Source organism: Bacillus rossius, chromosome 8 (genome assembly GCF_032445375.1).
Source record: "Bacillus rossius redtenbacheri isolate Brsri chromosome 8, Brsri_v3, whole genome shotgun sequence".
Lineage (NCBI taxonomy): Eukaryota > Metazoa > Arthropoda > Insecta > Phasmatodea > Bacillidae > Bacillus > Bacillus rossius.
Genome location: NC_086336.1, coordinates 52,973,722 through 52,996,628, shown reverse-complemented (window position 1 = coordinate 52,996,628; position 22,907 = coordinate 52,973,722). Strand labels below are relative to the sequence as shown.

The 22,907-nt window shown below is 37.9% G+C and overlaps 1 protein-coding gene across 1 annotated transcript; it reads right to left on the bottom strand.

The window, feature by feature from the left end:
* Window positions 1-1,202: 1,202 nt before the first annotated feature.
* On the bottom strand, window positions 1,203-22,904 carry LOC134534944 (asparagine--tRNA ligase, cytoplasmic). Its single transcript, XM_063373689.1, has 11 exons — window positions 22,511-22,904; window positions 17,098-17,246; window positions 13,389-13,650; window positions 11,182-11,339; window positions 9,859-10,002; window positions 8,242-8,390; window positions 7,656-7,784; window positions 6,809-6,944; window positions 5,865-5,978; window positions 3,874-4,137; window positions 1,203-2,785 (listed from the first exon to the last, which is right to left on the bottom strand). The coding sequence occupies exons 1-11, from the start codon at window positions 22,545-22,547 to the stop codon at window positions 2,654-2,656; spliced, it is 1,674 nt and encodes a 557-aa protein (XP_063229759.1). The 5' UTR covers window positions 22,548-22,904; the 3' UTR covers window positions 1,203-2,653.
* Window positions 22,905-22,907: the final 3 nt, after the last annotated feature.

Here is a 22,907-nt window from a genome sequence, read left to right as displayed (position 1 = left end):
ATAATAGAATGTTTTCATTGTTACTTTAATTTGAGGAAATATTTCCTTTGAAAAGTACCGTATTTACTCGCGTAAAGGCCCCCCTTTTTTCCCCAAATTTTGACTCCAAAAAAGGGGAGGGGGCCTATACGCGAATTTGGAGGAAAAAATAGATTTTTCTTTTCAAGTTGTGCATCTTTGTTCGAATGAGGAAGACGGGGGAGGCAGCGACGCGGCAGGAGGGAGAGAGAGGCAACGACTCCGCAGGGAGGAGAGGCAGCGCTCTATCAGGGGGGGGGGGAGGCAGAGGCAGCGCTGTGTCAGGGGGGAGAGAGGCAGAGGCGTGGCTTAACCTCCCTCCTGCCAGCTAGCCAGCCAACCAGACAAAGGAGTGTTAGAATCCTTGACCCACTTCCCTTCCTCCTTCACTTCCCCTCTTCTTCTCCGACAACACTGCACATCAACACAGCGCGCGAGTCCAGCTTTCTTTATCTTTATGTCGTTTGAGATAGGACTAACTGCTTACGTCTGGCATGCCTCACGACGGTCCTACTGAGAACGGACAAACTATAATACCAGTCTCTGTATCACTGCCGCTTACAAAATCACCTCCCGCCGGTCATAATACATGGCTTGTTGTTTGATGCATGCCAAGCTGCCCTGCCCTCAGATAAACCCAGAAAAACACGTTTTTAAATTTTTTCTCAAAAATGTTTACAAAACAAGGAGGGGGGCTTATACGCGGGCGGGGCCTTTACGCGAGTAAATACGGTATATCAGGTTTTTCTCAGTTGGAGTTGGATGCAGATTAGTATGTTTGTTACATGAAAGATCTATTTTATATAATTCCTCTTTGAAGAGCTATCATGACAGCAATTTCAAGAATTTGGGAAGAAAGAACGTAACGAAAATACTGTGTTAAGCGAGGCATCGTGTGGTGCCGCGACATGTCTGATTCTATGTGTGCCCATCCTTAAAATTAATCCCTGGCCCCTTGCATGCTAGCAGTTTGCGCAACAATACAAAAACTAAAAACGTTGTATTCATCTGAGGTTTTCCTCTTCTCATTCCTTGAAAATTTCCTGTGTATACAACTACCAAACAACCAGTTATAAGCAACCATTCTGAAATCACAAGGTCAAAAACTATAGTAAATAAATTTTATAAAAAACCCTTGCTTGCTCACTACTGATATACTTACATAGTGATTTATAAACATTACCTTACACCAGTAAATACTTTATTTACAATTACATTTTACATATCACAAGCATTCTGTAACTGAAAGCAGATTGTACATACAATAAAAATGAGGGTCTGATAGAGCCACGGTTTCCTTCCATTAGTTTGTTTTGATATTTTGATATTTAAAGTTTTTACCATGGATAATTGCATTTTAACTCTGTGGCATTTGTAACCTGACATTTGTGCAGCAAATTACATACATACAAAATCAGACAAAAGTATATATCACAGTGGAGCCTCCCAACTACATGAACAAACAGCAGATGATTTCCTCACGAATAATGAATACAGAATAATGATGAAATACCAAGCACAGTACACTCCCGATTATCAGCGAAATTAAGTGGCAAGGCCACCGCAGATAGTGAAAATCGCGGATAATCCACAAAAGAGCCGAAAATGGGGAAAAAAAATTGGAAACATTAATTTCAACTTAAAAATCTAAAAATTTATGTACAGTAAAAGTTACAATTAACAGTAAAAATTATTAAATGATGCTAAAATTTTAGAATTTTACTGAATAATTAACATACAATACATTTCAGTGATGTAAACATAAAAGTGCTCAGTACTTACTTCATAACAAGGATACAGTACTGTACGTACTCAGAGACTTCATTAGACCGAAAAAAAGCATAACTATTAAATTTACAACTTTTTGAAAAAATCAGTCACTTGTTTTTGTTTCTTGCTTTGGAAACATATTTTCTTAATTCTTGATTGAATTTCCGCAACATAAGTTTTTCAGCCAACTGCGCATCTAAATAGTGAAGCAGTCCGACGTGTTGTAAAGCCGCTTCATGAGTCATCTGCGCCTTCGCACTGGGCTCGCCTGTGGCATTTTATCGTATACTGCACACAATACACTCGTCAACTCGTCAGTAGAGTTCAAATTTGCTCACTTGCAATAAAATACAGATTTACATATGTACTGTATTTTTTCGTAGCATGCGCAGATCATCCGCACCGCGGATAATAGGGAGTTAACGGTACAATGTTTAGTTTCAACAACTTCCAAAAACGTCTGAATTTCACGCGATGTCTCGGAAACCATGCTTCGTATAGAACAAATGCCACAAATAAAATATTTGCAAGTTTGTTTATGAGCAACAAAAGTCTCCACTAAATTTTTAATATCTTTAACCTTTTAATATTTTTTTTTGCAAACCTCCACAGGACTTGTGTTGTGCTTCTTCACTTCACTCTTAACTCCTTGACTAAAGTGGCATAAGTGATGTAGTTTACAGGCAGAGCGTGTAATTTTTCAACTAAGCCGTTCCAAATGGCAAGATGCAAATTTGCGATTGTAATGTAATGTGACCCCCACTTTTAGTTTCCAAAGATTTGGTAAATTTCGTGTAGCATCGTATTCAAGTAAATAAGGTATGTTTAACGGTTGTGACAGGTAGTTGAAATGTGCCGTGGCAAGTTATGGCGTGCACCTCTCCAGGAACCTCGGGTACAGACACACTTCGCGTATGTGGTAGCGGTTCAGCAGCCAGCACAGGAAGCGTTCCAGTCCCAGCCCGTAGCCTCCGTGGGGGCAAGAGCCGTACTTGCGCTAGAGGAACAAACCACTCGTGTTCGGAACAGTCAACAATAACACGAGGACTACCAAAACACAAAGAACAAACCAAAATAGCAACATCATGTATTTAAGTGTTAATACTGTTAATCTTTAATAGTTTTGCAAAACCTGGACTGTAAAATAAAATATCTTCCATCCGATAAAAACTAATGATTAGTTAATTAAGAGAACTTATTGTCACATAAAGTATTTGCAACTGATAAGTTATTGTTATCAAAACAAAATAGTTTTAATGCAATAAAGAAAGAAAATTATTTAAATAACTGCTAGCAAACAATTATTAATTAAAAAATCCAGTTGACTTCCCAAAGCATGGCCAGGCAATGGTCACAGCTCACCCTGCTAAGCAGTCAAATAATGGCTGGTTGTTGCACCTGGTAGTTAGTTACCAAACAAGCAGAGAAGGACCCATATTCACATCATCACACATGATCACCAACAATTACATTCAGTGACAAATTTTTTTTACTGACAAGTATCTCTTAAATTAAAAAATAAAATTTTGGTGCATCACAATTCCATCCATATTTAATGTTCTCAAAAGTTTTTGTAAAAACTACAGCGTAATCAGAATTATTCGGTGGAAAAGGTTCAAGAAGTGACGGTTAACCTGAGAAAGCTCAAAGACTATCTCGTGAAAAGCATTCAAGTATCAAGGCATGTGTAAGTACAAAATATTTAATATGTACTGTGTAATGAAAAATGTTAGCCTTCCACATACCAGAGTTAAAATCTTTTATTCTCTCAGCTGATGTTTTATTCCTTTTTCTGGAAACCAATAGGAAGCAACAGGGGCGCAACAACTAAATTTCCAAAGGGGGGGGGGGGGGGGCAATATACCTTTTTATAAAGAATTGAAGCGGGGGGTCCGGGGGTCCTCCCCCGGGAAAATTTGTATTTCAAGGTGGAAAATGGTGCTATTTAAGCAGTTTTACTATCTACAAATAGATTACACAGCACTTTATTTGCCCCCGTTAGCCCCCACTTCAAGGTTTCAGACCCTTCTTCCCCCCCCCCCCCCCCCCATTGTTGCGCCCCTGGGAAGCAAGACGCGCACGCACCTGATCCGTGTACCAGTAGTACGGAGTGGGATCGATGTTCTCTCTCCTGTAGCCCGCCAGCAGCTCGTCGTAGTCCCAGATACGCATGGAGCCCCCCACGATCTCCCCCACCCCGGGCAGCAGCACGTCCACGGACTCCGTGACCGCGGGGTCCTCCGCGCACTTGCTCATGTAGAACGACTTGATGGGAACCGGGAAGCGACACAGCATGATGGGCTTGTTGATTTTGTCGGTCATCTGCCGCTCCGGCATCTCGGGAATGTCCTGCAGAGAGAGAGACAGAGAGCACGATGTGAGAACAAGCTGCTGTGTTGCAGCAAGTGAAAAGAACTACGAATGGGGATATGCTACGCCTGCCCGACCGCCAGCAGGTGACGTTGACTTGCTGCGCTGGCATTCAGCTGGAAAGGGCAAGGGGGAAACCTAAAAATAAACCAGCCAGAGTTTGTGTGGCCATGTAGCAGTGGTGATGGTTCTCCCTCCCTCCCTCCCTCCCTCCCTCATTCTTGTGAATGTCAGTGAACTGGCACTGTACACAATCTTCATGAGTAACATAACGTTGTTTTTGGGCGCGAGATTTCCCAGCTTATGACAAAACTGGTGCCATCATTTGATACTTTTAAAAATCGCAGGGCCTTTTACGTTCCTCCAGCCCCCCGAAAATAATTTCTTGCTGACTTTTCTATTCAGAAAGAGGAATTATTTTAACAAATACAATTACCGCGAAGGAATTCACGGGCATAAAAAATAGTAGGTGGGGTCGTAAAGAAATGGGGGGAAGTTGAAGCAAGAATACAGCCTCCCTCCTACAGTAATATAGTAGCACAAAAAGAAAAAACAAAACAGAATAAGAGGTCCGGGGTTAACACCAGCACCGGATTTCTGAACTACCAATAAGCTGAGAGAAAAATTCACGTTTTTCATGAAATGGATCGGATTTGCCTGTATTTAGTGAGCGGTTTTAAAAAAAAATTCTGGATCAATAAATAGAGTACTTTGGAAAATAAGGTGAAAAGGAACTGAAATGAAATATTGTTTGGTTAGGTTAAGAGTTAGGCTAGCTGCATAATTAAAAACAAAATACTTTTCTTTTGAAATTTAAATATTTTAACAAAATTTTACATTTAATTATTGTAGCTGACTCAAACTAACCAATTTTTCACTTTCGAATTATTTGTCTGATTTCCCAGAATCTCCTACACTACACATTTACTTTCTTTTCTTATGTATTTTTTACATGATGTGAAAAAAAAAAAACAATTTTTTAATGGTATTCTAATTATCATTCATTCTTTTTAAATCTGATTTTTGTATTCGAAAATAATTTGGTACATATTCATATTCAATTTGAACTGAAAAACTAATAACCACACAGGCCTAAAAATAAGCTACAATCTGTAGTTTAAACATATTATTCCACTTTATGACTTGACAAACTACAGAAGCTAGCTGGGGGCCATTCACTACAATATCACAGATTTTGTTATACATTTTTTCCTGAAGAGCTATTCATAAAATAACAACAGAGTAAAAATATGTTTTGATTTTTTTTAAAGAATAGAAGGATAAATATTTGATCTTTTAATTTTAGAACAATCTCTGCAAACTCATCAGTTTGCTGAAAGGTTCAATTATTAAGTCCCAAATTTTAAACTGAATGTGAAAATGTTCACCAATAAAATAAGACCAGCTGTGAACCTTGGAAGAAATAATGCAGTGAAGAGCTAGTCGACTGATTGCAACTTTCAGTTTTTAAATTCAGTTTCTTTGAAAAATAAGAGTGGAGATTGCAATAAAAACAGACAGTTCTAACGAGAGACTGCTGCAAAGTGGTATGCTTAAGCAACACTAAATAATATAATGTAAAACATATAAGTATCTATTTAACTACTAAAAAAAAAATTTACAATGAAGTGGCATTTTGAAAAAATTATGAATTCAAGTTCGGGCCATCATACACAGACTACACTTATATGTACTTCACCACATACTTCACCAAATTCGTAGAAGCTACCATCTTCTTTCGTGATGTTGTTTTCCTTAAGGTACTTGATGGCATCAGCATAGTTGATGCGGAGAAATGGCTTCTTTGGTTGTTGAAACCCCTTAGGAGATACAAACATATAATTAGTGCACAAATATTGCTCAACATGTTTCCACTGATAAGGCTACAAGGGAAAGAACATTTTATCCTTTTTACTCATGGGTGCAGAATATTTGCTTCAGTTTTAAGATAAAAACATTTACAGTACAACCTCGAATTTACATTGCCGCTTTTACGTTTACCCATTATTTGCACCATTTTATTTTGGTCCCGTTTTAACCAAAAATTTGACGCAATGCAATAAATTACCACACCTACAATCTGCTTACTGTAATTTACGATCTTTGTTTACGCCATACCTACATAAATACGTTATCCTGTTTTTATCACGCACATCATACATATGAAGATATCACTTTCAGAAGAAATAACAAATCCAAAATGCTGTTTGAAGCACTAGCACTAAATTTTTCTATGTGCACTTCCATTAAAAACTGTATTTACAGGCTGCCAACACTGGTCTAATAATGACAGACAGAAAATGTCAGGACGCGACGCTAGCACTACAATTTACTGAAATTCCGATCATCCATCAGTAACTTATACATACCGTATTGCACAGTTTTATTTATGGTGTTCATCTTCGTCAACTAAAAATAACGTGGTCAGTAACACATTTAAATTTCAATAAGCATAACATTTTGTCTTTTGCTGTAACTAACTAAATTTTTATTTGTACGTATTTTATTGAGATGGCAGCTAGTAAAAGATGGAAAACATTTTCAACTGATGAAAAACTTCACATTTTAAAGTGCTCTCTCAGTTTGCACTCCAAGAGTGCTCACTTATGTTACATGCTACAACACACAGCACTGCACACGGTCCACTTACAGGGTTTAGCTCAGCTACCAACCCTCCGAGAGGTGACTCCAGGACCCTTTTAGTCACGTCGCAAATAGTGTCTTCGATTCTGTCCAGCAGGTCTTCATATGTCAGGAACGGGAACTCTGCCTCCACGTGTGTGTATCTGCAACAAAGTACATAAGTACATAATTATAATTATTGCTAGATACAGGTTTTCACTAGGAGTGTGCCAACAATGATCACATACTAATTGTCACGACCGTTTGCCGAGTTGCAATGCAAGAAACTTTTTTTTTTTAGACATTATCAAACAGTGAGTAAAAAAACAAAATGCCTGAAAAAATGTTATCTGAAACATAATTACTAAAATTTAAAGTTACAAAAATACTACTTCAAGAAAAACTGCAATATCATTGCAGTACATCAAATCTTACCCTTATTATCAAATTAAATCTAAAAATGGTGTTTTCCGTGGGTGAGGATTGTTCCGAAAGGGCACCAGCTAGCAGATTGGAATGAGGAGCTGAGCAATAGCCCGTGGCTCTCAGGGTCGTGATGTCACCAGAGGCAGAGGCAGGATCGTCCGGCGAGGATACCCTGGGTGTAAGCCCCCGGGACGCCGCTCAGAGCACAGATAAACCTTGCACGAAGCTACACGCAGCCGTCCCGGTCTACAGTCACGCACACACTGTCCCTTTGGCCGAGGTGGCCTCTAGGAGGGGGGGTTTAGCGACACGATTGACCCTCGACCTCTCAGCCTCTCGACTGTTGCCACGGTGGTGCATCATAGCAGCCTCAGTGAACGGAGGGGACCCCAAGGGTAGGTGTCAGGAAGGTGTTGTTACACCACAACACAAGGGTCCACAAGACTTACTCCGCCAGATGTCTTCGAGTGCGACTCTGCTCGGCACGGTAACTCTGGGATATGCAGAACACATCCCCCATGGCCGGGATGCATGTTTCCAAGTAAAGCTGGGAGCTCTGAGTCAGGTAAGCTTGCTCCCTACAGCAAATGAAACAACATGACATGATTTTAACATCATAATGTTAGCATCATTATATACAGTAATTAATTACTCAATCATCTAACGAACAGCTGCTGTTTGGTATTCCTATACATACTATAATGGAAACTAGTACATATGTAAAAATAATTATTTCTAATTATATCACTAATGCATAGAGTAAAAACAAAAAAAAAACTACTAGAAAAAAGACACAGGCAAAGTAACAGAACCAAACTATCACTCAAAAAACTATTGGTAAAATGTTAATATTTTATTACTACATTATTTCGCCATTACATTCATACAATATTACATCAGTAAAAATAAAAAACTCATAAACGTGTTACTCAACCACTGGGAAAAAAACACAAATCTACTCTCTCACACAAGCATGAACGAGCATTAAATGAATGAACTCTATACATCGAAGAAGGTAACCAAAAGTGCACATACCCAAAAAAATCAAGCTTGAAAAGCGTAGAGCCTCCTTCACACTGTGTCTGCACGAGAGTTGGTGGAGTGACCTCGACACAGCCTCTGTCAAAGTAGTGTTCCCTGAAGGCTTGCATCACAACCGACCTCATCTTCAGAATGCGCGATGTCTGGAAGATCAACATACAGTTTCACATGAACTTTTCACCTTGTAAGTTTGAATGAACAAATATACAGTAAAACTGTGTTAGAAAAATCCTGCTTGGAAAAATTTCTAGCATAAGTTCAAAAGTCTTTGCACTGGAATCTACAATTTTACCCCTGTACTAAAATTTCTCAGTTAATAAATCTACATTGCTAAGTAGGACCTTCAGAAAATTTTTAACATGGATTTAAATTATTTGCTGCTGATGCTGCATAAGTACATTTTTTTCCAATCTATAATACAAAACATTATCCGTTTGTTACCAGTTTACATTAACAATAATTACTTCAAGTAAATTAATTTACAAAGCTATAGAAATTTTTTCAAAAATTAAACTGCTTACTAGTGTATTACTGATTAGTTCACAATAATCCTGTCAGGCCCGTGATTTATTTTCATTGCACCATTCATTTAATAACCTTTTACATGTGAATGGCCTGTTAATTTTGGTTCCGGTATCTAAAGTCAAATATATTCCAACAGCATTAGACTTATATAAATGTTTGATAAGGTCCTTACTTCATACGACTTTGCACAGTTGACTTGCTTAAAACTAAAGTGCGACCAACATACGTCTGCCTTCTGCATGTCGTAATACTTCTAGTTTTGTTTCAAATACTTAAACACGATGCATTATGATCTCCCTTGGAAGCCATGATTCCACTATGATTCCAACTGCAGGTGCTTACACACGTATGTTAACAGCAGACGAACGGGCAGACGTTCCCTGCTACTGGCTAGACTGCGTTCATCACGGCCTGGTCTGTGGCCGGGCAACAACAGTGCGGCACGGCGGCATACGCGCGGACGTAAAGACATCTGGTCCTTTACACTCCATAGCCACAACTTAACTTGCCATAGCTGATGTTTGTACAACAGCCGATGGCGTAGTCAGACCTGCACGCGCCATCTCTTCCTCCCTCCTCGTACAGCTAACTGTATGCCATGGTACACCTGTTGTTTGCCTAGTTGAAGCAGACTTCATGGCATCATGCCTGTGGCAATTTCGTGCTAACTGAAATTTACAGATGTGCTTTTCAAGACTGGGGCAGTAAAATTACCTAACATTGTGCTAAATGAATTTTCGCAATTTAAAGACATGCTATGTGAAGCGATTGGTGTATTGGCACTTGCTTCTAATTATTTTGATCTTATCATTTACACCCCCCCCCCCGCAACTACAGAATAAAAAATTATGTTAAAAAAATTTCCAACTTCAACACCAACCCCAAAAAAACGTGAAACTTAAAAACACCTTCGTTAAAACTCATGCAAGTCATATCTACCTATAAAAAAATCTTTACAGTTAATGTTTTGAATGATGCTAAATATTTTTTTTCCAGATCCCTCCGTGCTTCTCACGGCTAGCCAATCTGTACCCCAGGCCGAAAATTCGCACACAGCCCTGGTTTCCTCACGAGGGTTTCACTCACGTTCTCCCCGCGGATCATGATGTGCCTGTTGTCGAGCTGCACGTCCGGGAGGGCGTCCTCGTTCAGGATGCTGTCTGCCCCTCCGGGCGGCGCCAGGCCGACCAGCTCCCAGTAGTCCACCTGCAGTTCGTGCCCGCCCGGCGCCTGCAGCAACGCCCGACCCCCAGCGCAGTCGTCAGTACGCACAGGCCCGTACTTACCAAGCCAATCAACCACAGCTACTTTTAATATTCCATTTGACTACACCAGCAAATTCGAAGCTTCGTTTGTGATGCAAAGCTTTAGGGAAGCCCAAGATTCGGACACGAAAATAGGTTTTTATTTTTTGTGCTGTATACGTTTTGCTTGATTAAAGTTGGTTACTTTAAAAAAAAATTAAAACGTTGCACTCCGTTTCCTTTCATGAATTTTAATATTAAGCATGATTAATTCATAATTTTTAAAAATTGAAATATGATATACATACTGGTTCAATCACTTAATCAGTTCAAACAATACAAGCGATAAATGACTATATTTTTTACTTTTTATCGTGTACTGATAACTATCATCGTAGTACACACTAACCACGATAGAGTGCGGGCTTTTAGATTAGTTCACTCAGCAAGAGACAGAGTCCACGTGCTGTATGCAATCCGTGAGCTATCGATATCGATACTCAACTACATGCAAACATTCTATAAAGGCATCATCCTAACCAAACATGATCCCGACCAGTGCTCCACAGCAGTGACAGATTAGATAATTAGATACGTAATTGAAAACGTGTCTGAAAGAGAATTTTCACATTGGACAGCTTCATGTTCCTGTTATTAAATAAGTAAACAGTAATTTCCTAACGAATAATGGATTTCAACTAAAAAAAAATCTTTTCATATGAGAAATGAAGTTTTTGGGCAGCTTCAACATCAAATATTCTAACATACATCTTATGGAGAAAATGGCAGGATTGAAACATTTGATTATATTTGATGAACTGTATTGTGAGAAATTTTTTGATTAGTTTTACGTAAATAAAAACCAGGTTTTTTACGTAGAAAAATAATTACCGGGAAGGAAGTAATTTTCCTGGTGTAATTTGAGGGAAAATATTAATTAATCTTTAGATCTTAAATAGGTATACGTGAAACTAGTTTTTGGCCACATTGGAACTTCAAATTACATATTATCCGGTATTTCGTAACATACAAACAAACATACACTGAACATCACATTCATGTTGCCAGGGATTAAAAATGGTTTGTGACAACGAGGATTTTATATCAACGAGGTTCTACTGCAGTTTGCCGGTTGGTATACAAAAAAAATTCAAGCGGCACCAACACTTTTCCCTTCGGGCAGCAGCTTGACGGTCCCGTACAGCAGCACCGTGGACTCGGTGGACAGGACGACAGCCTCGTACGTCTGGCAGAGCGAGTCGTTGAGCACGCACTGCAGGAACCCAGTCCCGTCCCTCAAGGTGACGAACATCAGCAGCTTGCCTGCCAACAAGCGCACACTCTCACACACACTCCGTGGCAGACACGGCGAGAACAGCATGCAACACGCGCGCACTTCTTCCTGCGCTCAGAACATGCTTCAAACTGGGCGCACAGTCGGAGAAATAACAGTACCAGTAGGTCGTGCACACAAGATCGGACCGCCATGTTTTCGAACCTACCGATTCACAACAGCCCACGGAACGTTCGTGTGCTTGGGAGACAGGTCGTGCGCATAGAGGGGAAATAAATACATTTGATTTCTCTTATGGACGCATGGCCAAGGGTGCCCATACCATTAGGTGTTCTTGAGCATTCTGGGCAAATTTTGAGTCCTTTAAGGCCAATTTTGGCCATTGTTTAGTCATTTTTGATGGTTTGCCCTCCTCCCCTTACAAATTCTGCCCCCCCTTACAAACTTTCATATGGGCGCCCTTGCACATGGCGCAACAACCAATGAAGAGTAGAGTAGGAAGCCATTTTGGCCAGACTAGAGAACTGTTTAAACTTATCAATTATATTGTGGCAGAAATTGTAGACACATTACAATTCCCAGGTGTCCTGCTTTAGAAATTAATTAATGCTATAAGTCACTAGCAAAAATTTTAAATAAAAAATTCTGTCGAGTTTAGAATTGTCAACAAAATTTTTTATATAACCCTTGTTTATTTATATGTTGAAAAACGGTGCTCACAAATTGCTGTTCAGATGTCACGGGATAATCACTTGGAAGTTAATATAGTTACTTGCTAACACTGCCGACAGACGTAGGATACATCTCATAATTTTCATTGGATGAAATAAACAGTAAGATTTCATTGTGAACCGATTTCGCACAGGTTGTATGCTCAGTCATGGGCATGGCCTGCCATGCACTCGCTTGAGTTTTTTAATTGGGAACTCAGCCTCTAGAACCAACACCACCAATGTTGAAGAGGCCAAAAAAGCATAAAAACTGTCATCGGACCATCCAACACATCTGTAATAAAATCTTACTGAATTTTTTTACCTTCCCTAAAAATCCTCTGTGTTTTAAATTATTTATCTAAGTTGCAGTTTTCTGAAAGAACTCAGGAAAACCAGCCTCCACCATATCCACAGCTGACTTTGTTCCCACCATCTTGATTTATTTTTATATGTTAGAAAAATTTAGTCAAACCTCAATAATACAAACCTGAAGGGACCATAATTTTATCACTTAGCAATAATGATGTTTGTATTAATTACAGAATTTAAATACAATTTTTTTTATAATTTCTAAATCAAATTCAAATAATTTTAGAACTTGCACACAATTATAGACTGCACCAAATTGACCTTTTTTAGGGATTGTAAAATACAATTTTAAGATGGCTGCACCTGTGATTTTTTCTACCTATCAACTTACAAGATTTTAATACACCTAACTAATAAATTAAAGGTTTATACATTAACTACAAAAAGACATACTACCATCATTTTTTGGAAGAACATAATTTCTGAGATTTTTCCTGAACCTAAACTGCACCAAAGTAGTGGCATCATTTTTATTTTAGTTAAAACATTACATTGTTTCTTTTCATTATTCTGGGATATTTGTATCAATCATCCTTTACTACATAGTTGTTTACACTATTAAAAAAAACTATGTAGGCCTATCACATAATAACCATACTTTTGTATTTTAAACAAATTACTTAGCAATGTAACTGCAATGTGATTTCTGGAACTGTGAAAACACTTTGTTTTAATGAGATTTTTGTATTAACAGGATTTTTATTAATGAGATTTCACTGTATTTATTACAATTAATTGAAAAGAAAAACAACCAAATAGTAAGAGTGCAAAAAACACAGTAATATGCTAATATCATACATTAATTTTGGACAAAAAAAATAAACAGGATTTATAAAGTTCTTGCAAATGCCCTTTTATAGCACGACTATGCACTAAAAAACCTATAACAATTATAAATCCTTGCAATAATTGAAGTCGTTAACAAAGCATTTGCTTTCAAAACAATGAATTTTATTCTTAGAAATTTTCTGCATCAGCACAGGGCTTGAGACCTACCTTGGCGACGTAGCCTGTGAACCCAGCCATGAACTTTAACTCTTTTCCCACGATAATCCACGCACTTGCATATTTTCACACTCTCTGCCTTCGGTAGGTTGGTATCTTCTTTAATAATAATTTTTTTTGCATCCTCCAGATTCTTTGTACGTTTTTCCAAGTCTTCATCTTCCTTTTTCAACCTGTCTGCTGCTTTGTGCATCTCACGCACCCATATTTTCTGGATCTTCTTCAACTGGGACTTGGCTGCCTCTACATATTGCTGCAAATGTCATAAAAAGCATGTTGCTACAAACAGTACACTCAAACAAATTTCATATTAAAAATTAATAAAATTTTTACCATAACAATATTTAAATTTAAGTACCGAAATCTGCTAAAATAACACTATTTTACACCTTAAAATCCAAATTTTCCCGGGTGGGGGGGGGGGGGGGGGGGGAGGACAACGACCCCCGGACCCACCACTTTAATATGGGGGGGGGGGGGCATGCTAATTAACACCCCCCATACACAAATCCTGGCTACGCCACTGCACTAGTGCATACGCCTCACCGTAACACATCTTACCAACAGTAAGAGTTCGGACAAAAAATGTAGTTAAGAATGTGGCTTATTACAAAACACATAAATTATGATATATGTAGCTCATCACTGACCCACTGACTGTGTAATGATGTAAGATAGCGCCTACCTACAGTATGCCAGCATCAAGACTCCTGGTGGGCGACTTCCCGCCACACGCTGGCATTCTGCCGTTTTACACACAGCAACACTTTCATGTTTATTTTATATGTGTTAAAAAGTGTATTAAAATTTTTCAACAAAAGATGGTGCAAGAAGTTAAAGAAAAGTTTTTTAATTTGTGAGATTTTAATCATTCTTTTACTATTTAGAATGTAATTAATTAACTTCGCAAAGTAAGTAAATATTGAATTTATGGCTGAAAATCAATTTTGATTATGTATCAATACTAATATTATAAATGCGAAAGTAACTGTCTGTCTGTCTGTTACCTTTTCCCGGCTGAACGGATCGTAATGAAATTTGGCAAGGAGATAGATTATATCCTGGGGATAAACATAGGCTATCTTATGTCTAAAAAAAAAATCTTTAAACAGGTTAAAAAAATATATTTTAATTTTATGTAATGTGTGTCATATATATACAAACTGTTGGTGTCATTCCTCTATGCCTGCCGAGCAATAGCTTTCAAGCCATTACGTTACGTTTTTCTATTGTAAGGAACTAAGTAGAGAGTAAGAAAAATATTAAGATCTTGACAGTTTGTAGTGTCGCCATATTTGTTTCAATTTTCAATTCCGTTTTTGTATACTACAATTTAAATTGCAGAAAAAAATCATTATTCATAGGTAGGTAATAAGTTTTTCTATTTGTCAATATTGTTATTATGGTAAATAGAGTATAGTACATGCCTACATTCTTATATTCGTTTATATCTCTTTCGACTTGGAGTGTTTCCGTGCCATTCGGGGTCCCCACTTCCCCCCCCCCCCCCCCCCCCAGATGGTTAAAGCCCCAAAATTTCGAAAGTTTAAAATTTTTTAAAAATCTTTCTCTTTCGATTTTAAGTGTTTTCGAGCCATTCAGGGTCCTCGAACCCCCCGCCCCCCCTCTGGTAAAAAGCCACAAAATTTCGATAATTTTAGGAATTTCAAATATAATTTCTTTCGAGATGGAGTGTTCCGAAACATTCCAGGTCCTGAACCTCCACCCCCTCCCCTTCCCCAAAAGTGAAAGCCACAAAATTTCAAAAAATTGGAGGAAATTGTATTAAAATTAAGTCATTACGAACTAAAGTGTCTGGGGCATGGTGGAACTTTTACCCAAAGTCGACTTCCCACCCAATTTTGAGGGAGGGGGCGGGGAGTGCAAAACCCCAAAATTTCAAAAAAATTCAAAAATTTCTTAAATTTAAGTATACTTTTTTTTTTACTATTTGGAGTGTTTTCGAGCCATTCGGGGTCCTCAAACTACCCTCCCCCAACAAGGAGTCAAAGAACCAATAATAAAAAAATTTCCCAAAATTTCGAAAACCTATTCTCTTTCGATTTGGAGTGTTAACGAGCCATTCGGGGTCCTCAACATAACCCCCTCCCCCTTTCTCAGGGGTCAAAGCCCCAAAATTTTGAAAATTTCAAAAATCATTCTCTTTTGATTTTTAGTGTTTCCCTGCCATTCAGGGTCCTCAAAATCACCCCTCCCCCTCTGGGCACAAAGCCCCAAAATCTTGAAAATTTCAGGAATTTCAAATATAATTTATTTCGAGATGGAGTGTTCCAAACCATTCGAGGTCCTGAACATCCACTTTCCGCAAAAGTGAAAGCCCCAAAATTTCGAAATATAAGAATATATATAATCGGATGTTGGCATGTATGACGTCGATAAACTCTTACACCGTTTGACCGATCGCCATGAAAGTTGGCACATTGAAGTGTTTTTATCATGAAGAAGGTTTTTATGCTATCCATTTTTTTGTAACTCGCCGCTAGATGGCGCTGTAGCGCATCAACTTCTAAACCTTTCAACCGATCGCCATGGGTAAACAGAAAATCATAGGTCACAGATACACAAACAGTAATTATGTGTCATTTCTTAATGTCCAACACACTGGACATATCGCTATCCATTTTGCTGTAACTCGTGGACAATATATTACCCGGTGTTCAGCCCGGGCAAGGCCGGGTACTGCAGCTAGTATCATTATAATTCATTAAACTGCAATAATTCACATGCAATGTAGTTTTCCAAGAGGTTCTTCATTAATTTTTTTTTTATCTTTATATATTATATATATAACCAGAAAAATCTGCACATATTAAAATTACCTAATTGAATTTTTAATAACTATTTTGTGCATATTAAATTGAAGTGTTTGTTATATTCATCATTTTTCAACATGTCCCTTAGGAACCTTAAAACTAACTAGTATTAATATATAAGTTATAATCTATGCATACGAATACTCAAAGGACATATAATACAAACATCAAACAAATTACGAAACTATCATCTAAGAATTTATTACTCTCTAATTAGAGTTCTACAGCACGGCACACACTGTAATCTGGCACTAATCAAACAGTTCACAATCAGATTTTTTTGAGTGGATTCCAAATTTTGACTGTGATCACCAAGATGCATTACTGAGCTTTCGATGTATTTATCTCTCTTAGAGATTATTGTTATTGTAAGATTTTATTTCAGTACAGTGTTCTCAGTTTTCTAGCAGGTTACATTTCACATCTCACAACTATGAACTACAGTATAATACTCTATGTATTCTACATCTAGCACAAGTTTTTAAAAAGTAACACTCATCTATAGTTTTTTTTAACAATATATACACACATATACACTTACATATATACAAACACACACACGTATACATACTTATATGTATACACACACACACACATATATATATAAACACACACAAACACACATATGCCGGATGAAAGACCTACCACTTTACAATTATATTCTCAGAAATATTTTTTTGCTTAAAAACAAGACTATTACAGTTAATTTTCCCTTGAATGTTGAATATAATTATTACAGTTAAACGTTACTATGGATACAATATTGATACGACTGCACACGGGGAACAACTACATACAAGGTAAAAATGGATATAATAAAAAACCAATTCTAACACGACATGCCTAGAACATGACAACATTCTTACCTGTCCTTCCTCCTTAGAATCCACGTATATAGTTGGAAAAGGCTCTTTTGCTGCATGATGCATAGCTTTCAGGATGGATTTAAAAGGCTTTGACTTGGTTCCGTCTCCTTGGTCATCACTTCCTGTTTTTTCAGATGTGTATATTCCACCTGCGTGAATAAAACCTTCAGTAACTCTTCATTGGAGGACAGCAGCTTTTTCAATACCATGCACTTATTTCAAGTCAGTGCAGAATGAAACAAACACCTCTATAATCACACCAACTAAAGACATAGTAATTAATGCTTAACAGAGGGAGTAAAGGGGAGAGTTATAAATTAATTTAGCCAATGAATTGCTTGATAATTTCACAAATGTGGGTTTGATGAGAAGCTGCAGTACAAGATAGACTAGGCTTCTACAAACCTGTTTTTTTTTTTAAAATTAAAATCAAATATCAAATTACTCATGAATATTAAATACGGTTACAAATAGGGAAAAATAAAAAAAAAAGATTCGGAAATGATAGTCTAATTAATTAAAATAGATATTTATTTAATAACTGATATTTACACTATTGATTAAATAATAGCAAATCTAAATGTCTGTCCACAAATTAATCACACCTTCACAAGTAACCTTTTCACTCTCCCCACTGGAGCTCGGCTCGACAGTGGCTATCTCTACTGTTTGCATCTTCTGTCCCAACACACTGCGTCTCAACACCAGCTCAGACACACTATTCCTCACACACGAAGCCCGTCACACGCTGCCCGCTTATTGCTCGTCAAGAGGTCACTCACCCTCTTCACTTCGCTGCCCTCGCTGGTCAAGCTCTTTGCTTACATACTACTCAGCCTCGGCCTGGAAAGGTCTCGTAGCCCTGCGAAGTGGCATGTCGTCAAGGTTGACTTAACGCCCGAAGTTGCGAGAACGATGGCATCCTAGCTACGCCACTTTATGCAGACGGGGCTGTGGGGACGTGCCGTACACTTGAGTGGGACAGAGAAGTGCCCCTGTAGCAGAGTGCCACGTGCAACCTGTGTCCGGGAGAGGGGGCCTGCCTGAACCCCCAGCCGGCCGATATGCCGGGCTGACTGGCCTGCCTGTTGCCTCGTCTCCAGCATCCTCATAACACTCAAGTCATATTTAAACATTTAGTGAAACTTTTTTTCACACTTCACTGGAAACCAAGAAAATTTATTGAAAAATACATTATTTATATATATAGGACCATAATAGTGTGATGCAAAACGCAAGGGAAAAACTTTGAAAATCATTTTCTTAAAGCATAATAAAATTACATTGAATATATTTTTGTTGCTAAAACAGATTATCTATAAAATACAAGTATTTTTAATAGTTGGCAATCATAAAAACATATTATTTGTTACATATAAAAAGTATACATGTACTATGTTGCACAAAACAAATCCAAAATTCTCAATAAATCTTCTTGGCTTCATACATGTTACTCTATCTTCGTAAGAATTTTTTGTGAATGAGTTCCAATTGCCAAGTAATTATTCACAAACTTGAAATATTTTATGAATGCTTGTAGACCTCTACTTGACGCACAGTAAAGTATAAAGACTTTCTGCTCAAGTTCCAGTGTATGGCTAGTTGCGAGAGAAAGTTTTCTGAGGCTATACAAAAATATATCAAAATATTTATTTTGTCGTCACTTTAGATTACCTAAATTATGAGACAAGAATATAAATGGCTACTCATCTCAAGAGCTAGTGATAGTAAGAAATAAATTTCACCTTGTAACCAAGAGTAATAGCAAAAATTTAAAAATAGCTGCTATATATAAGTAGCAGGGTGTTAAGAGGCCCTTTAGAAACCTTCATCCCATCAACCACACAATAGCACAACGGAGCAAAAACGTTAAGTCATGCTAAAGACTAAGCAAAACGGTAAAACCCTTGATTAAGAGCACCACATAAGCTTATGTTTATAAACTAAGCAAAATGTAAGCATGATACAAATGACAAAACTTTTTTTATTTGAAATTAAGAATTTGAAATGTTTAAAACAAAGAAATTTTTTTGCATTTTTTTGTGAGTAAAAATGCTACTATTTCATGTTTTCTTAAATCACATATTTAATAATAAAGCCTTAAACATTGAACGTAAAAATATTTTTGATCATGTTGTTACGAAACGTAAGCAGGGCCGCCGCGCGTGCGGGTTCGGAGCTGGCTGGCGGCTCCGTACGACCACTGACGTCACGTGGTCGCTGCTGACGTGACATAATACGTGTGCCTGGTGGATTACAAGGGTCACGCTTTCCCTCCCTCCTACCATCCGCCCCCTGCGTGACGCTCTGCTTCGGCGCCGTTAACCTGACACCTGGCAGCTGTGGGAATTCCACCTGCGGTCACGCAAGCTCCCGACGCCTTTCTCGATAAATCTGGCATCGGGTCGGCGCGGGATGACGTGACTGGCCCCAGCCGCGCTCGTCACTTCTAGAAGTGGCACCTGGGCCTATATAAGCCCGGGACGCCGGCCTCCGAGAGAGTTTTCCGGGCGATAGTGCCACGGGTGCGGCGGAGTTCCGGGGCGAGAAAGTTCAGTTCCAGGGCGATAGTCTGGGCGATACAGCCGCGGGCACGGGGAGTTCCTAGGCGATAGTTGGGTGGCGGGAGTACCGCGGGTGCGGCGAGAGTCCCGAGCAAAGTTCCGAGCGAAGCATCGAGTGGATCCTCCGCCAAGGGAAGTGCGACGGCGGCGAAGGAGTGCGGCAACAGAGATCCACGAGGGGTGCTGCGGTGAGAGTTGCGCCAGAGGTTTGCGGTGTGTAAAAACCGAGTGACTGGGGAGTAAACATTTTTAAGTGTTATTGGTTATTAGGCATTTTTAGAAGATTATTTGTTAGTGACGTAAATAGTGGCAATCAATAAAACTGTGTAGTAAAATCTTAAATGGGGCTATCCATTTACGAACCCAGTAGTTTTCCCACGACGATTTTTGTTTTAATAATCCGTAACAATATTATTTAGTTCTCTACACATCCTTTAGTAAAATTTAACTAGATCTATAACAAAACAGTCATCACAATTTTTTTCCTTGGACTTGTGGAGACCAACGTTCAAGTTATATTAGTTACATCTTTGAGATTGTCTATTTTACAAACGAAAGAGAGTTAATTTTGTGTTATTTTTTGCATACTAATAGTTATTGCATAATTTATAACCCATGCCTTTATATCCAGTGAATATTTCTAGCAAGAACAAGAACTGAACACAAGAAATGTGATTAATTGCTTGGTCATACACATTTAGATTCCAATTTGAAAATATGTTGGGCTGAATTTATAACACGATAGCATTTACTATGAAGTTAAATGTGTTTATATGCAATAAATTCATTTTTTTGAACTAATTAACTGTTAAATTTGTGATTTTTGTTAATTTTGTTCATGTTTATACATTTAATGTTCAATAATTTACTGTATTTAATGAAAATGACTTACATGTAATGTAACTTATTAACTTGACTTGTTCTCAATTCAGTCTATGCTCATGCGGGATCTACAGCATGTAAATAAATAAATAATTAAAGAATAAAAGTGAAAAAAAAAAGTATGCCCTAATGCTACAGTGCATAGTTGCAAATGCTAACTGCTGTGTCGATGCTGACATAACATTGCTTTCACAGTTTTACACGTGATACTGACAGAAAGCATATTTTAAAAATGTTTCAAATTAGCTATTACTTCCAGCTGAATATAATGGGAATAACTTTTCATGTTTGTTTACTGTTGTGCAAAAAATAGTTGGTCCTCCTATGTCTTTAATGTCTTTTGATATGAAATGCTTTTGGCATTTTTTTAATACCAGATATCATGGCGACCAATAGCAAGCAGGCTCATCAGTATGTTGAATGCAGACCTGCAGTTGGAGATATGACTGGTAAACATTCCAGAGGAAAATTTTCTGGAAAATATAACTATATTTTTTTCTGGAAATTTTTCCTTTTTCCAATACCAAGAGAGATTTATATAATTTAAGGTAGGTTTATATACTTAAAATAATTGTACAACCTTTCTATGCTGTAGTCTGTAAATGTGTACAGTGTTTAGTATTTATTCTCTAGTAGAAACATTTTATACCACTTGAAAAATTTTACATTACTGTTATGTTACAGTACGGTATAATACTTCGAAGCACAGAACTGAAGAGTATGCCCGTATATGTATATTACGTTTTGTCTTTCTTACCAACCATGGCTCAGTTCTTTTGTTATTTGGTCATCTCCGTATAAAATAGTTCATAAAATCTGGTTTTTCTGAAAATTTATACAAAAATACTTTTCCGGAAAACTTGCATGTGTACCTGTCGTTATGAGATTGGCCGCTCAAGCCCCAAGCACCTCCCAACCTGGTCCCAGTTTCTTATGTCACAGTGAGTGTGCCGATGAACCGTTGGCAAGACAAAATTCACTGCCCTACCACAGGTGGCCCAGATCACGTCGTTTGTAAATAGGCCATCATTAGTTATTTATTTACACATTTCAAGGGGAATCTTATTTACATGTATATTGACATACATATTTTGAGTATTTTAAAGTAATAGCATTATAAAAAACTTAATGTAGAAATAAATCTCTGAAGGAATTCTTTTATTTAATAGAGAACACAATTAGTTAACCAATATTTTATTTGGTCGTAACTGGGTAAAAGTTTCGTGTCGCGTACCCAAGTTCATCCCTTTATCCTGATGGCTGATCCTGTAAGCATTGATCCTGGGGTACATGATGCTTGCCGTTTTAATTTAGTACATCAAAATATCCTGTAAATGACAAAAAATTACGATATATAACAATGAATTATGGTTGTACTGTGAATACAAATGAAACAATTTGTACAAGGCTTGTTTGTGTGGGGCCAGTATCTTTCGACATACTAATTTAAACAGCAAATGTACCACAGGATCATGCTATAATCTAGTACTTCATACGGAACAATTACCACAAATAAATGTATAATTTCTGTCTGCACCAGCACACACGTCACAAATTTTATTGGTTCACATAATTCTTAACGGCTAATAGCACGCACAGTGATACGAGGCTGACCGAATTGAAATTACCAATTCCAATAGCATGGCTCTGCTAAGCTGATATGCACACGATAACAAATCACAATCAGGAGACAGTAGACACTGCTAACCAGCAGTTATTTGTGCCAGGGTCTCCAGCTGTGTCAGAATTTGCCTGAAGTAAATACTTATATGTACAAGTCCCTGGAACTGGAAGTTACATATGCAAGTAAACGATTCTGTGTACTGGTCACTGAATAACATAGGCCTAACCTTATTAAAATAATCGCATGACCATTAACTTAAAATTTAAAAAGACATCGGACTTATTGAAAATTATCTCAGTATGGAAACACAACACAAATTGCACATATTTATTAAGTGAGCTACCTTCAAAACATCCAGAATCCTGAGTAACTTCTGGCATCTTGACTAATTGTTAGTATGGTTTTGAAAATTGAATGATGCAATATAGTGCAGCTGTGATGTTCAACAAAAAATTCTAAAATATATTGAAAAGATGACAATAATCTTCTTAAACGATTGACGCTATTAGCTCACAATATGGCAAAAGTAAATCCAGAGCTCAGTTTCCCGAGAAAACTCTAATCTGACACATCAGGAATTCGACCTGCCCTTCAACAACGTGGCATCAACACTCAAGCTTACTCATACGCTTTTTCCCAGATACAAAAGTGGCCACGGCCCCTGCATTTTTTTTTTCTCCCCCGTACACAGCTGCGGCAAATGAGGTTCGCGTGCGCCTGCATAAATTGTCACTACCAAC

Excerpts from the sequence above, each read along its gene's own strand:
- LOC134534944 (XM_063373689.1), bottom strand. The coding sequence starts at position 22,547 with ATGCCAGAAGTTACTCAGGATTCTGGATGTTTTGAAG. Across the intron at positions 17,247-22,510 it reads GGATTCTGGATGTTTTGAAG|GTGGAATATACACATCTGAA; the intron begins GTAGCTCACTTA and ends TTATTCACGCAG. Across the intron at positions 5,979-6,808 it reads TGGTAGCTGAGCTAAACCCT|GGGTTTCAACAACCAAAGAA; the intron begins GTAAGTGGACCG and ends GTATCTCCTAAG.